The sequence below is a fragment of the Hemicordylus capensis genome, chromosome 14, assembly GCF_027244095.1.
Source record: "Hemicordylus capensis ecotype Gifberg chromosome 14, rHemCap1.1.pri, whole genome shotgun sequence".
Lineage (NCBI taxonomy): Eukaryota > Metazoa > Chordata > Lepidosauria > Squamata > Cordylidae > Hemicordylus > Hemicordylus capensis.
Genome location: NC_069670.1, coordinates 20,294,031 through 20,307,508, shown reverse-complemented (window position 1 = coordinate 20,307,508; position 13,478 = coordinate 20,294,031). Strand labels below are relative to the sequence as shown.

The 13,478-nt window shown below is 47.5% G+C and overlaps 1 protein-coding gene across 4 annotated transcripts in view; it reads right to left on the bottom strand.

Annotated features, from left to right (window-relative positions):
* The window catches only part of ADAMTSL4 (ADAMTS like 4), a 75,776-nt gene that overhangs the window by 32,548 nt on the left and 29,750 nt on the right, over nt 1-13,478 (bottom strand). For all 4 annotated transcript variants that reach the window (XM_053278499.1, XM_053278500.1, XM_053278497.1 and 1 more), the window contains exon 4: nt 3,339-3,408. In XM_053278499.1, coding sequence (XP_053134474.1) covers nt 3,339-3,408 — 70 coding nt within the window. The remainder of the gene's footprint in view (nt 1-3,338; nt 3,409-13,478) is intronic.

Below are 13,478 nucleotides of genomic sequence, written 5' to 3'. Positions count from 1 at the left end.
ACATCTCCAAGACAGGGCTGAGAGAGACTCCTACCTGCAGCCTTGGAGAAGCTGCTGCCAGACTGTGTAGATGATACTGAGCTAGACAGAGCAATGGTCTGACTCAGAATATGGCAGCTTCCTATGTTCCTGCATGCAAAACAGATGTTCTACCATTGAGCTACGGCCCCATATCTGAATGTGCATTTGTGCAAGTGTTGAAATATGCAGAATTAGCACCCAACAAGAAGTCTGTTTGCTCCTCGAATCTGAGGAGGGAGCCTTGTTGCAATTCTGAAGCTGCCGTGCTGCGTGGAGGCGGGGTCCGAGTTCAAGACACACCTCTGCAGCAGAGTCACTGGGCGGCTCTGGGCAGTCCCACGGCCTCATCCATAAACACTAGAATAACAGGAGCCTACCTTACCGATGGGCTGCAGGATATGCTGTTTTACGAGAGAAATTACAACCGGCAGATGCTCATCCTCACCGCAACGAGGAAAGCCTTTTGACCTTTGGCTGGAAGCCTTCCTCATTCCAATGGCATTTACAGTTTTAATTACAAGGGTTTGGTTTTGCTGGCGATGCAGCACTCCAGCTCCTGCCTTCCAGGGACCACAGTGAATATGACCAAATTCACATCTAGAAAATTGAGCCCAGCTGTTTGGTGGCTCCAGAATCAGAGATGTTGGTCTCAAGCCAGTGACAAGCTAACAAGTGTTTCTGACCCCTGGAGAACTAGACTTCAGAGCCTCTTTGCACACCATCTGGTGGGTGACTGAAGGGAAAATCCTTACATTTAAATCTTTCCCTTAACCTGGTTCCAAAGAAGCCAGATTTCCTTATGTGAGGTGTGTGTGTGTGTCCGCGGCAGGGGGATGTAGTGATTAATGTCCCCAGGGAAGCGGCGACAGAGAGGTTCTGCATAGTTAGCAATTCCGCACAAGCACAGAAAAATGGCAGAATCTGATACTGGATGCAAAACCAAGGCATGAACGCATTGATTAATTGCTTCCCCCACCCCCCCAAATTCCTCAACTTTATGACTGCAAAGGTGGGTTGACAAATGTGTACAAAATTTTGTTGAATGGTGGAAGTGGGGGAAGAGACTCTCAGATACCAAAGAAAGTGTCTTGTCCTGAGGTGCACTCTAATTTTGATTAAGAATATAAGAAGAGACCTGCCAGATTGGACTGAGAGTCCATCTAGCCCAGCATCCTGTTTCCGACAGTGGCCAAGCAAACGTCCAATACAAGGAACGAGAGCGACAGCTTTCTCCCATGGTTTGTCCCCAGCCAGCAGCTGGCTTTTCAGAGGTAGACTTCCTCTGCACATGGAAGCTCCATTTAACTACCATACCTTAATAACTGAAAGACCTCAGCTCCTCTGTGAATCTGTCCAACCCTTTTGGTAACTAAGAACCTAAGAGCCCTGATAGCTTGGAGCAAAAATCCATCAACTTCAACATTCCATTTCCATCTGTGGCCTCTGGGAAGCTCACAAACAGGATCCAACGGCAATAGCCCTGCCTCACTGTTGACCCTCAGCAACAGGTACACTACTTCTGAAGCTGGAGGTTCCATTTCACTATCACGGCTTTTCTGTCAATCTGCCCAAGCATCCAGAACAGACTGCAGTGCCTATAACTACTTCAAATGATACCTTGAACAGGAAACAGACTCAGAACTACCCACATAGTATTGGGCACATGACCAGAGCTTTCAAAATAGATGTTTCCCGGTGCTGACCGGACTGCCCCCAAGTTATTATTATTTTATTATTTTTACATTTATATCCCGCTCTTCCTCCAAGGAGCCCAGTGCAGTGTACTACATAAAGTTTCTCAACAACCCCGTGAAGTAGGTAAGGCTGAGAGAGAAGTGACTGGCCCAGAGTCACCCAGCAAGTCTCCTGGCTGAATGGGGATTTGAACTCGGGTCTCACCGGACCTAATCCAGAACTCTAACCACTACACCACGCTAGTTGGGTTGCTTCTCTTATGTCACATTTGACACACAGATATGAGGCAGGGCTATTTCTTCTGGACTAGTACATTTTGTGGATTTATTCACTGGCTCGCAAAAGATCAACATAAGCTCAGACAACTGTAGGCAGTGTAATGCAAACCATGCAGGATTCTTACCCTATGCTGGTGAAAATAAGCAGAGAAAAAGCCCTTTTGGAAAGTGGGGGTCGAGAGTCCTAATAACTGGCTATTGAATCATCTTTGAACCAGAAACAACATTCCATAGACTTTTTAAAGTTACTGTTAATCTAAGGGATAGAAACTCTGTCAAGAACTTGCTGCTCACCGCCAAAGTAATGTTAAAATTTATCACCAGACTCACAGAAAGTGAGGGAGATGAGAAAGAGGAGTCTACTTAACTTTTTATGTGCATTGACCCTTGGAAAGTACAATGAAAGCTTTTGAAAACACCTAGTGATTGATCGAGGGCCCTTTCTCATTTTTTGGAATACCATAAAAGGAGATTGCAGAATGCAACAAAATGTCCTCTTGATAATACAAAAGGTGCTTCCAATTAACTAGGCAGCTGGTTTGTAAGAAATATTGTACATAAATATATTTTATTATGAGGCCTTATTTAGAAGGCGGGGGGAGTCCAGAAAAATTGCATTTTGGGCAGTATACAAAGATGTTAAATAAAAATAAAAAAAATAAGAAAAGCAACACCTTGGAAGAGGCATTCCCTTCCACATAAGTGATGAGAATGCCTCTTCTAAGAGAATGCCTCTTCTCTTATGCAAATTTACCCAATTGGCTAAAATTCACCACATAATGTTTCTTTAATCTGAGAACACCACTCATGCGTATAGCGGCAATGAGATATTCATTTTATAATCATGCACATTCTGATCACAAAAGTACAGAGTGTTATAACTTCACAACCGAGCTGTGAAAAAAATGGTATTTAATAGGCCTGTTTCACAGATAGGGAAAAATAGCTTAAAGATATCCATACTGAGATTTTCTTTCATCTGGAGCCCCAGTTATAACTAAGGGCACGGTTTCCAGGAAGGGAATGTGGCCAGCCACACTGGGTGGATTTGCCTGTCCAGGAACAGCAGCTGAAAGGAGCCCGTCCTAAGAGCAGAGACTCATGCAGGATACAGCAAGCAGCCTGCATAGGGATGTCAGGGATGTCAGCGTGCTCTAGGGATGTCACCCGCATCTTTCATTGATTTCTCGTGGCAGGTGGTTAGGGAATTTCTGCATTTAGGACAAGCCAAGGCCAACGGGTTGGATGGAGTGACCGCTGCACAAAATAAAACGCACAACCCAGATCCATTCTGGGTGTCTCCAGCCAGCTCATGAGTAAGCCCATTGCTGCACGGTGACTCACCTTCTCGATGTCTTGGCAGAAGCACACAGTCATCACGGAGAGAGTCAGGGAGAAGCCAGCCAAGCAAAACCTGAAAAGAAAAACAAGATGGTGATTCCATCTGCACGGGCAGGGCGAGAAGACAGAGCCCCCACCCACTGCAGCTCTTGCTCCCCTCGCTGGGGAGGAACGGGGCCTAGAACCACTTCGTCCAAAATAACAAAATTGCACGAACCACGTGCATTTAAGAACGCTCAGAACTATCACACGGAGCAGGTGATCTATCTAGCAGTCTGTCTTCCCGGGCTTCTCTCAGAAAGTTCATGTGCAAAGCATGATGGGAATATCTCTGTTACTCATCACCTTTTAAAATGATTTTATTTACTTATTTATCACATTTTTTAAATACCGCCTCTAACTAGGTCTCAATAGCACTTACTACATTTATATACCGCTCTATAGCCGGAGCTCTCTAAGCGGTTTACAATGATTTAGCATATTGCCCCCCAACATTCTGGGTACTCATTTTACCGACCTCAGAAGGATGGAAGGCTGAGTCAACCTTGAGCCCCTGGTCAGGATCGAACTTGCAACCTTCTGGTTACAGGGCGGCAGTTTTACCACTGCGCCACCACTGTCTCAAGGCAGTTCACAGCTAATTTAAAACATCAATAAACTTTAAAATAAACAGTGAGAACAAATTAAATTTCAAAATCAGATTATTAAAAGCCTGACTGGACAGGTGTACCTTCCACTGCTCCTCTGAAGGCCAGATAGGTACACCTGATGGATACCCCAAGGCTGCATGTTGTGTTATCAGGTCTGGCAGACCCCTTTAAATCCCACTTTTTGAATCAGACCTATCTGGACAAACCATTTACGTCAGTGGCAGCTGCATCAGCCTGTGGCAATGAGTCCCACAGGTTCTCTAAGAAGTGCTTCCCTGTCATCCAGCTATTTTAGTGGACGATTGGAGGCTCCTTTGCACAATGGGCACTGCTCCCCCCCCCCCCCGCTCAGCTGACTTCTCTCAAACCAGCTGTGGCTTTATAAACCCTGCACTATCCTAGGCATGCATTCGCCAGCACAGTTAATCCCGGTTTGGATTTACAACTGTGGATGCCATACCAAGGCAGATAGTGCTTGGCATCCATGCTATTGGCCGCCATGCCCTTCGGCACACATCCAGAGTTTCGTTTTGCGTATCGTGCCTGATGATATCACGCCACCCAGAAGCCACTGCAGGATTGCCATAGCTGCATATAAATGTTGCTAAAAATAAGCCACACAAATAAACCTCTACCCGGAGGTAACCTCAAATCCTCCTGCAATACCCTCTTTCCCACTTTGACTTTTGAAATGTCATAGGAACATAGGAAGCTGCCTTCTACCGAGTCAGACCATTGGTCCTTCTCGCTCAGTATCGTCTTCACAGACTGGCAGCGGCTTCTCTAAGGCTGGGGGAGGAATCTCTCTTCCCAATCTGGGAATGCCAGGGAGGAACCTTCTGCAGGCAAGCATGCAGGTCCTCTTCCCACAGCTGCCCCATGCCCTACGGGGAATCTCTTCCAGGGCTCGCACATGTGGTCTCCCATTCAAATGCAAACCAGGGCGGACCCTGCACAGCAAAGGGGACACGTCATGCTTGCTGCCACAAGGCCAGGGCGCTTTCCAGACTAGCTGCTCAACACTAGCAAAACGCTTCCGTTCAGGCAAGTCGCATTTGAAACATCATAAACAGAAGTGGGAGCGGTCTCGCGGAAACCCGGAAAAAACCAGCAACTTTTTAATGCTGGATATACGACGTCCTCGCTCTATAGCGGAGCAATTAAATTCGCAACAAGGCATCAGAAATGTGAACGGCCCCCTGCTGTCCGCATAGGGACTGCGGCGTCACGACGCCGGAAGTGTGGAAGCAGACTCCCGAGATCCGCCTGCTGCAAGGGTCTCATCTGGAAAGCGGCCAGCAGTCTGCCCAGTCTCTGGGTCTACCGTTTCCCTGTGAAATCCAGATCAGATCCAGGGTGGCCCATAAAAGCAGCTGAGAGTATCTACCATTTGTACCCCCCCCCTTTTTTTTAACATATGCCTTACGCATTTTGATTTGTTTGTTTGAGTGGCCCACCAAGCCCCCAAGCAGTTTTCAAGCGGTTTCAACTGGGGGGGGGGGGGAGATCGAAAATCTCCAATCTGGGTGAATACATGAGAATTATTATGAATGCAAAGGAATCATTTGTTACATGTTTATCCTGTCTTTGCCTGAAGCTTTAGGCAGATTCATGGAGGATGCGGCTATGGCTATCAACAGCTATTAGCCAAGAGAGCTCAGACAGAGCCTCCCTGTTCAGAGGCAGTCTATCTGTGCTGGGGAGCAGCAGTGGGATAGGCCTCCCAGGCCCTGCTTGTCGGTTTCCCAGGAGCAACTGCACTAGATGGACCTAGATGGTCTCCTCCACCTCTGTCCAAAGCTCTCAGGGAAGCTTGCACGGTTCTCTTCCTCACCCCCTTTTATCCTCAACAACAACCCTGTGGGGTAAGTTAGGTTGAGTGGGAGCAAGCGACTGGCCCAAAGTCACCCAGAAATCTTGAGCAAAGGGTTGACCCTGCCTCTGCCAAGTCCTAGGGCAAGACGCTGCCTGCTACGTGACAACAGAAGGACTAGAAACTTGAAAGTGGAGATTCTTTCGATGCTGGGTCCTGTGCCCAGTTCATGTTTATCTAGGTCAAGCCTGGGCTAGGGTGACAGGCCGCTGGGTCAGCAATCAGACCTCAAGTGCGCATTCTTCCATCCTGCATTCGAAGCTGGGGCGGGGGGGCTGCTCCACCTCAAACCTGATTGGCAATAGGCAGAAAAAAACTCTGCTCTTTTGACACGGCCAGGTTTCTAATATTTCTATCAGACCTGGCCATTTCAGAACCATTGACAGAGGCTGAGGTTGCCATGCCTGTTTGGAAATGTGTGTGTGTGTGTGTGTGTGTGTGTGTGTGTGTGTGTGTGTGTACGTACAAACAAGGATGAACCTTAGTGGACTACATTTCACATCTAAAAAAAACTCACTTTGGCTCAGCTGTAGGAACTTAAGCTGCCTTCTACTGAGTCAGACTCCTGGTCCATCTTGCTCAGTATTATCTACCCAGATTTGCAGCAGCTTCTCCAAGGCTGCAGGCAGGAGTCTCTCTCAGCCCTCTCTTGGAATCTTCTTGCTCCTCCCAGAGCAACCCCACCCCTAAGGGGAATATCTTACAGTGTTCACATGTAGTCTCCTATTCAATTGCAAACCAGGACAGACCCTGCTTAGCAAAGGGGACAATTCATGCTTGCCACCACAAGACCAGCTCTTTCCCCGGTAAAAAGCTGCCTTTGAAGACAATCTCCTGCAGAGGTAACTGACCCCACAAGACCCTACAGATACTGTCAGCAAAACTTTGACATCTCTCTCCTGCAACCACCAGGGATTGCCGTCCCAGAATGTAACAGTTACGTTGCCAACGCTCTGAACAGGTCAGCGCTGACAGCAGCAGCAACCCTGCCACTGCACCCACACCCACCACATGGGGAAAGTATCTTGCCACGGACAGCCATATGTGAGCAGAAGTTTGGCTGTGTCCTTGCATGCTGTGGAACAGCATGACCCCCACTCCAAGTTTTCAGCTTACCGTCACCTACCCAATGTTGTGCTGAGATGTCTGAGAAGGACTCAGGCACTTAAGCTGGGAATCGTATTAGAGTCACAGAACGTTTGAGTTGGAAGGGACCTCAGAGACCTGACAGATGGCCATCCAGGCTCTGATGGAAATTTCCAGCGGCAGAGAGCCCACCACTGCATGTGGCACACTGTTCCACAGTCCAACAGTTCTTACCAACAGGAAATTTCTCTTAGCACCTAGCCTGAATCCATTTCCTCATCATTCCAATGCATGGGTTCTACACCTGCCATCAGAAACAACAGAGAACAAGTCCACTCCTCTTTCTATGTTAAAATTATTAAATTCAATAATGTTACTTGAAACCTGTTAAGACAGGTCCTATTTAGTAGAGCTGCAACACCGGGCAAATTAATCAGCTGAAAACTTTTTGAGCCACTGAAAAATGTTCTCTCCATTAATCAGGCAGTAGATTTTTTATAAATATTATTTTTAATACAAAAATCTGCATTGCAGGAACCCTCTTAGAAGAGGCATCCTCTATTCTCTCAGGAGGGAAGACCTCTTCCCTTTCCACAAGGGAAAGGGACATTTCTTCTTTTCTATGGAAGAGAATGCCTCTTCCAATACTATTCTAGAAGTCGTCTTCCCTGTTCTCTTTCATACACAGGAGGGAATGCCTCTTATAAAATGGTGCTTGTGTACACCACTTAAAAACACTTATTTTTAAAACCCCAAAAGTATTTTTTTATTCATATGCAAGTATACACGTATTTAACCAATCAATCAATGAACATAGACAGGTCTTTCTTTATCTGAGGGACAACCCTAATATTCAATTTCATTTCATTTCTTGCAATTTCCCGTTAATCTACAATACCCAGCCCCCCATCACAACAACTTCTGGCTCCGGACCTCTTAATACAGCCATGGACAGGCCGTCCTGTACTTTTACCAAGGTGACTCATTCACCCTGTCCTTGCCTGAAAAATAACCCTTCAGAGCTTTTCCTGGACAAAAGGAAGTCACGAGCCAACGGAGGGGAATGGCAACAAAACGCTGTCATTTCATTGGCCTGGTGACCGCCCAGCGATACTTGCATCTGGCCAAAGGTGACTCAGAACCTGGCACCACATGGCCACAAGGCCCGTTCATGCAACGCCTTGCTGCAGAGGTGCCAACTCGCCCCTGTCCCCTCCAGAGATCAACGGACACAAATCGAGGGCCCAAGAAGGAACCAGGTGTACAGAAGAGCAAGTCATTGGTTGGAGGTGACTCACTGGGAGATTGCCGTGGAATCTCCCTTCCCGGAGATTTACAAAGAAAAGCCAGGCAGGAATGCAACAGGACGCTTTTTCGAGACTGTCCTGGCACGGAACAGAGGCTGGCCACAGGATGGCGAATGAGAGTCTCTTCTAAACATGCCGTGAGATTTAACTTGGTCAAAATAAGATTTAGTTCATCGGGAAAGGAACCAGCACTCCCTGGTTCTTCTGAGCTCGCATTGGGCACAGCCATCTATCAATTCGTTGGCCTGCTAAATGGCAACAGGGGTGTTGTGTGAGGATTCACGTTCACAGTCATGGTTGTGTTACATTTGTGCTGTTGAGTGTTCAAAGCACAACATATTCTTGCCTTGTTGGCAGAGTGCATGGTGGAAATCCAAATGGAAGGTTGCTAAAGCACAGATAATGAAGGCCAGCTCCTTATCCAAGAGTCACCTTAAGTGGCGCAGTGAGGAAATGCTTGACTAACAAGCAGAGGTTGCCGGTTCAAATCCCCGCTGGTACAGCAACGATATAGGAAGATGCTGAAAGGCATCATCTCATACTGCATGCGAGGAGGCCATGGGAAACCCCTCCTGTATTCTACTAAAAGAAAACCACAGGGCTCTGTGGGCGCCAGGAGTCGAAATCGACTTGACGGCCCACTTTACCTTATCCAAGAGAGGAGCAGCTTCATCACCGTGTCTGAGGAAAGGCACTACTTCTAAGACTCCAAAGAGACAAAAAACCTGGCTCCACTGTGCAGAACTGGTGAAGTTATTTCTGTTTGTTCGCTCCCCTCCAGTATGTCCCCTCCCCTCCAGTAACACATACATATGTCTCCAGAAATAATCCAGAGTCCCCTTGGAGAAACGTCAACTTGGGTGGCGGTTTTCAGGGCCAGTTTTCCTACAAACCTCACCGATTTGGCACCCAGCTTCACAAGCACCTGTGACAAGAACCCAGGTGGCAGAGAGACGTGAGTAAACAGTTGTGGAAATTAAATGAATGCAGTGGAGAAGAGCCCTTGTCTCACGGCTGGTATCTGTTGCTCAATTTAAAGGTGAGGGGATTCATGCCTTTAACAGTCACGTGACAAGCAGAAATCCAACAGAGGAGGAGAGCTGGTCTCGTGGTAGCAAGCCTCAATTGTCCCCTTTGCTAAGCAGGATCTACCCTGGTTTGCATTTGAATGGGAGACTACATGTGAGCACGTAAGATATTCCCTTTAGGGAATGGGGCCACTCTGGGATGAGCACCTGCCTGCTTGCATGCAGAAGGTTCCAAGTTCTCTCCTTGACAGCATCTCCAAGATGGGGCTGAGAGAGACTCCCGCCTGCAACCCTGGAGAAGCCGCTGCCAGTCTGGGTAGACAATACTGAGCTAGATAGACCAATAGTCTGACTCAGTATATGGCAGCTTTTTATGTATGTCATGCCTTTCCCATCAATACATCTCCAAAGAGAGAGAAGCTTCTTCTGATGAAGTTCTGCCTGTATCATACAGCTGTCAAGGGCACAGAGGCAAATGTCTGCCTCAACACAATTTTGAGTGAAAGGAAAGTACCAAAAATGTGAAGGCGAACCGAGGATGGAGCACGAGGGAAATAGTCATTTTTGTGATGCAAGAAAAGATTTGACTTCTTGAAGGCTACCATCAAAGACATTTTTATTCCACCAGTTCGCCTTCTGAGATGTGTGACTGTTCTTTCTTAATATGAACGGATGTTCGTTTTCGTCTTTTTAATTTCTTGTTTATTATGTTGTATAATGGTTTTTATTGTTAACTGCTGAGGGCATTTATAGTGGAAAAGGGACTGGTAGATTGAAATTGCAATCAATCAGTTAAACCAACGAGGATCCTGGGAAAATGAAGCCTTCCCAAGTTCTGTCACCCGAGGCCAAGGTCTCAAGGACAGGAAATCAGACTTTCCAGACAGTGAGATGTGAACAGTAGCCATGAGGAGGGGGAAACTGCACAAGACTTGAAGGAAAAGTTCTCCCTGAGGGGGATTTAAACCTTGGTCAAGGCCACCAATGGAGACTGGTCAAAGACAGATGTTCTAGAAGCTAGATCTATGATCTGACTCAGAATAAGGCAGCTTCCTATGTCCCTATGTCAATCGAATAAATCCTGGCTCCAAGGCCTGGTTTTATTTTTTGCCAAGGAAGACCTGAAAGCAGCTCAAAGTGTATTTATTTATATATTTAAGCAAACTCCAGAAGGTTGGTCCTTTGGCCTTCTTGTGCGGGGACCCATTTTGGTTTGAACAGAAGTGGCAGACAATTAGCTCCAGTACCTTTTCAGTGCCAAAGTTAAGCCCTGTCAGATGTAAGGCAATAAAGATGAGAGTATCTTTTAAGCACGCACAGCACACCATTCACACGGTAACTAGCCAGCTCCAGCCATTTGGAATTGAGGGAGGGGGCCTGCAAGTCTGAGGACACGGCTTAACCCATGTCCCTTGTAACAGGGATTCCCAGATGTGGCTGACTCCCATAATCCTCAGCCAAAGACCACTGCAGCTGAGGATTCTGGGAGTTGCAGTTAACAACATCTGGGCATCCCTGATACAGGAAACAATGGGCTTAACCCCAGCACCTCTTTATTTAGAAAATAGCCACTGGCTTTTTCTCAGCTTTAATCATGGGTAGGTCCTCAATGCCCACCTCATAGCACCAGCTGCCACAATAAATTTACATGAGCACATACTGGACATGCAACTCAATAGGCCCATTCACATGTTATGTTCAACACTGGTACAACAAGTGTACAGTGTACACAGGTAGAGATCTGTACAGAGGTACAGTCATTCACATATAATAAGAACAGCCCTGCTGGATCAGGCCCAAGGAGGCCCATCTAGTCCAGCATCCTGTCTCACACAGTGGCCCACCAGATGCCTCTGGGTAGCCCACAGGCAAGAGCGGAGGGCCTGCCCCCTCTCCTGCTGTTGCTCCCCTGCAACTGGGATCGAGAGGCATCATGCCTCTGAGGCTGGGGGTGGCCTATAGCCACCAGACTAGTAGCCACTGATTGACCTGTCCTCCATGAGTTTGTCCAAGCCCCTTCTAAAGCTAGTGGTCATCACCACATCCCATGGCAGAGATGTGGAACACAGACAGGTACAGAAGTACACTACCTATCTGTACCATGCATGGTACAGGCCCAGTATCCAGGTTCACTTTTGAAATGTATCATTCACACAAACATATGTACGAGTGTGCAGACATCTGTACACAATGTCTGAACCAGGCTAAAGTCCGGGCTCATCACAGTAAAACAGCCTCAGCTCACTATTTTAGAACATGTCTTCACTACCAATAGTTTCCCTCATAGCCGCCTGGGAGCTGTGGTTCAGTCTGGGTGCCAAAGGTCTCTGAGAACCCTGAAGACCCCCACCGCACCCCTGCAACATTACAGAGAAGGAAGAACAACTTCAGATTTCAGAAGGGATATGCAGGTCGGATGAGGTTACTCCAAACACACACACCTTTTTGATAAAAGCCATTGCGTCAGTCATCTGGAATGCAGACAATCTGACCTATGTCAAACCAACCACCAGCTGGCCTTCCAGCAAGCTGGGCCTTGCCGGGACAGCCATCTGGTAGTCTGGATTTCCAACTGGGACCTTCCTGTCCCACCACACAAGCCTGTGGTGGGAACTTCCTGGCAGAAATGTGTGAAAACAAATCCTTACCTACTGCTGGGTGGTAAAAAGTCCCATTTACATGACATAAGGGAGTTGCCACTCTTTGCTCAAGAAGCATGAATCTGGATTTAATCTGAACTGGCACTGAGGAAGTTCCATACTCGCACTCAATGTCAAGACAAAGCAAAGACTAGAAAAACCTTTGAGCATGTGCAAAGTATCCTTTCCCAGCCTCCACTCTACCTGAGATAGGGCTTTCTGACCAGACATGACTGAATGCCAACACCACTTGGAAATTCAGCAATGGCTTGCTTTTCCTATTAAAGGACTTGCTGCTATCATTGTCTCAGGAATTACAGAATCATACAGAGCTGGGGAAGTTTAGAGTTCATCAAGACCAACCTCTGACTTCCTGCTCAGATGAAACTGCATGAATCCAGAAATCAACAAGAGGCATTCCAAGATTCTTGCAGGCGGGAGTCAATCTGAGACACTTCTGCGTCCCAGCATAGCATGCAACGTGCCCCCACCCAGCTGTAAGGACCAGAATGCTTTTAACTGCTGCAAGACAGGCAGAAACCCAACAGGTGGACACTTGCCCAGCATGCAGAAACTGTGATTGAGAACGCTTGTCCTGTTGACTGTCCACTAGCCATTGTAGACCTGTCTGTGGGGAAACACACCTATGGATTTTCTCTCTGATGCCGAGGGAAAATCAAAGATAAATCTGGGGCATGCATACACCTTAAATCCAGGCTCAGTGACCACAGTTCTAAAAGCCCGGTTCCCCGCCACCAGTGAGGACTGCTTGGTGCATGCTCCCCTCGAGCTCAGTGTAATGTTCATGGGGCAGAGGGAAGGTTCTTGATAGTGTGGCCACAAGATGCTAGACTTTACACATACGTGCTTCCCAGACCAGCCATTTTGTTAGCTCTGGAAAGAAGGAGTCATTGTTACCTAGCAACCACCAGAAGGGCTCTCAAACACACCCAGGCCAAGGTGTTGCCATTGCAAACCAGCCTGGAACAGAAAGGATGCGGTGGTTGCTTAGCAACCACCGGTGGCCCCCCACCCAGCCTATCACTTCTGGGCCTATCAAGAAGCGGTTGGAGGTCATCTGTGTGGTTGCTAAGCAACTGTAAGTGCTCCTACCACCACTTTGGTGTCTACTGCACTCACAAATGTGGTTGCCATGGCTGCCCAGGAAAGATGATAGGGATGCTCTAGGAAGAGGCTCTGCAGCAGGCGGCAAAGTGCTCCTGAAAAGTCCATGGCTTGCCCTCCATCTTGGATGGTCCTTGCTGCAGCTTCTTTGGGGAGCCGCCTACCTAACAGACTGCTTTGCTTGGGAAAACAGCCACTTAATTAACAGGGAGCTAGCCAAGCAATGGTTCTTGCCCATCTCTGTCCCCTGAAGCACCCATGACTGACCACCGCTAGTTATCAGAGCCTCTGGCTTGTTTGCAACTAAAATATAATATTTCTGTGTCTGTCCTTTGGCATCTCAACAATTAAGAACCGGAGGGCAAGTTAAAACAAGGAAACCGGAGTTGCCACAATCAATCAGACCAGTCCCTTGTCATGTCTGCTACCTGTGCC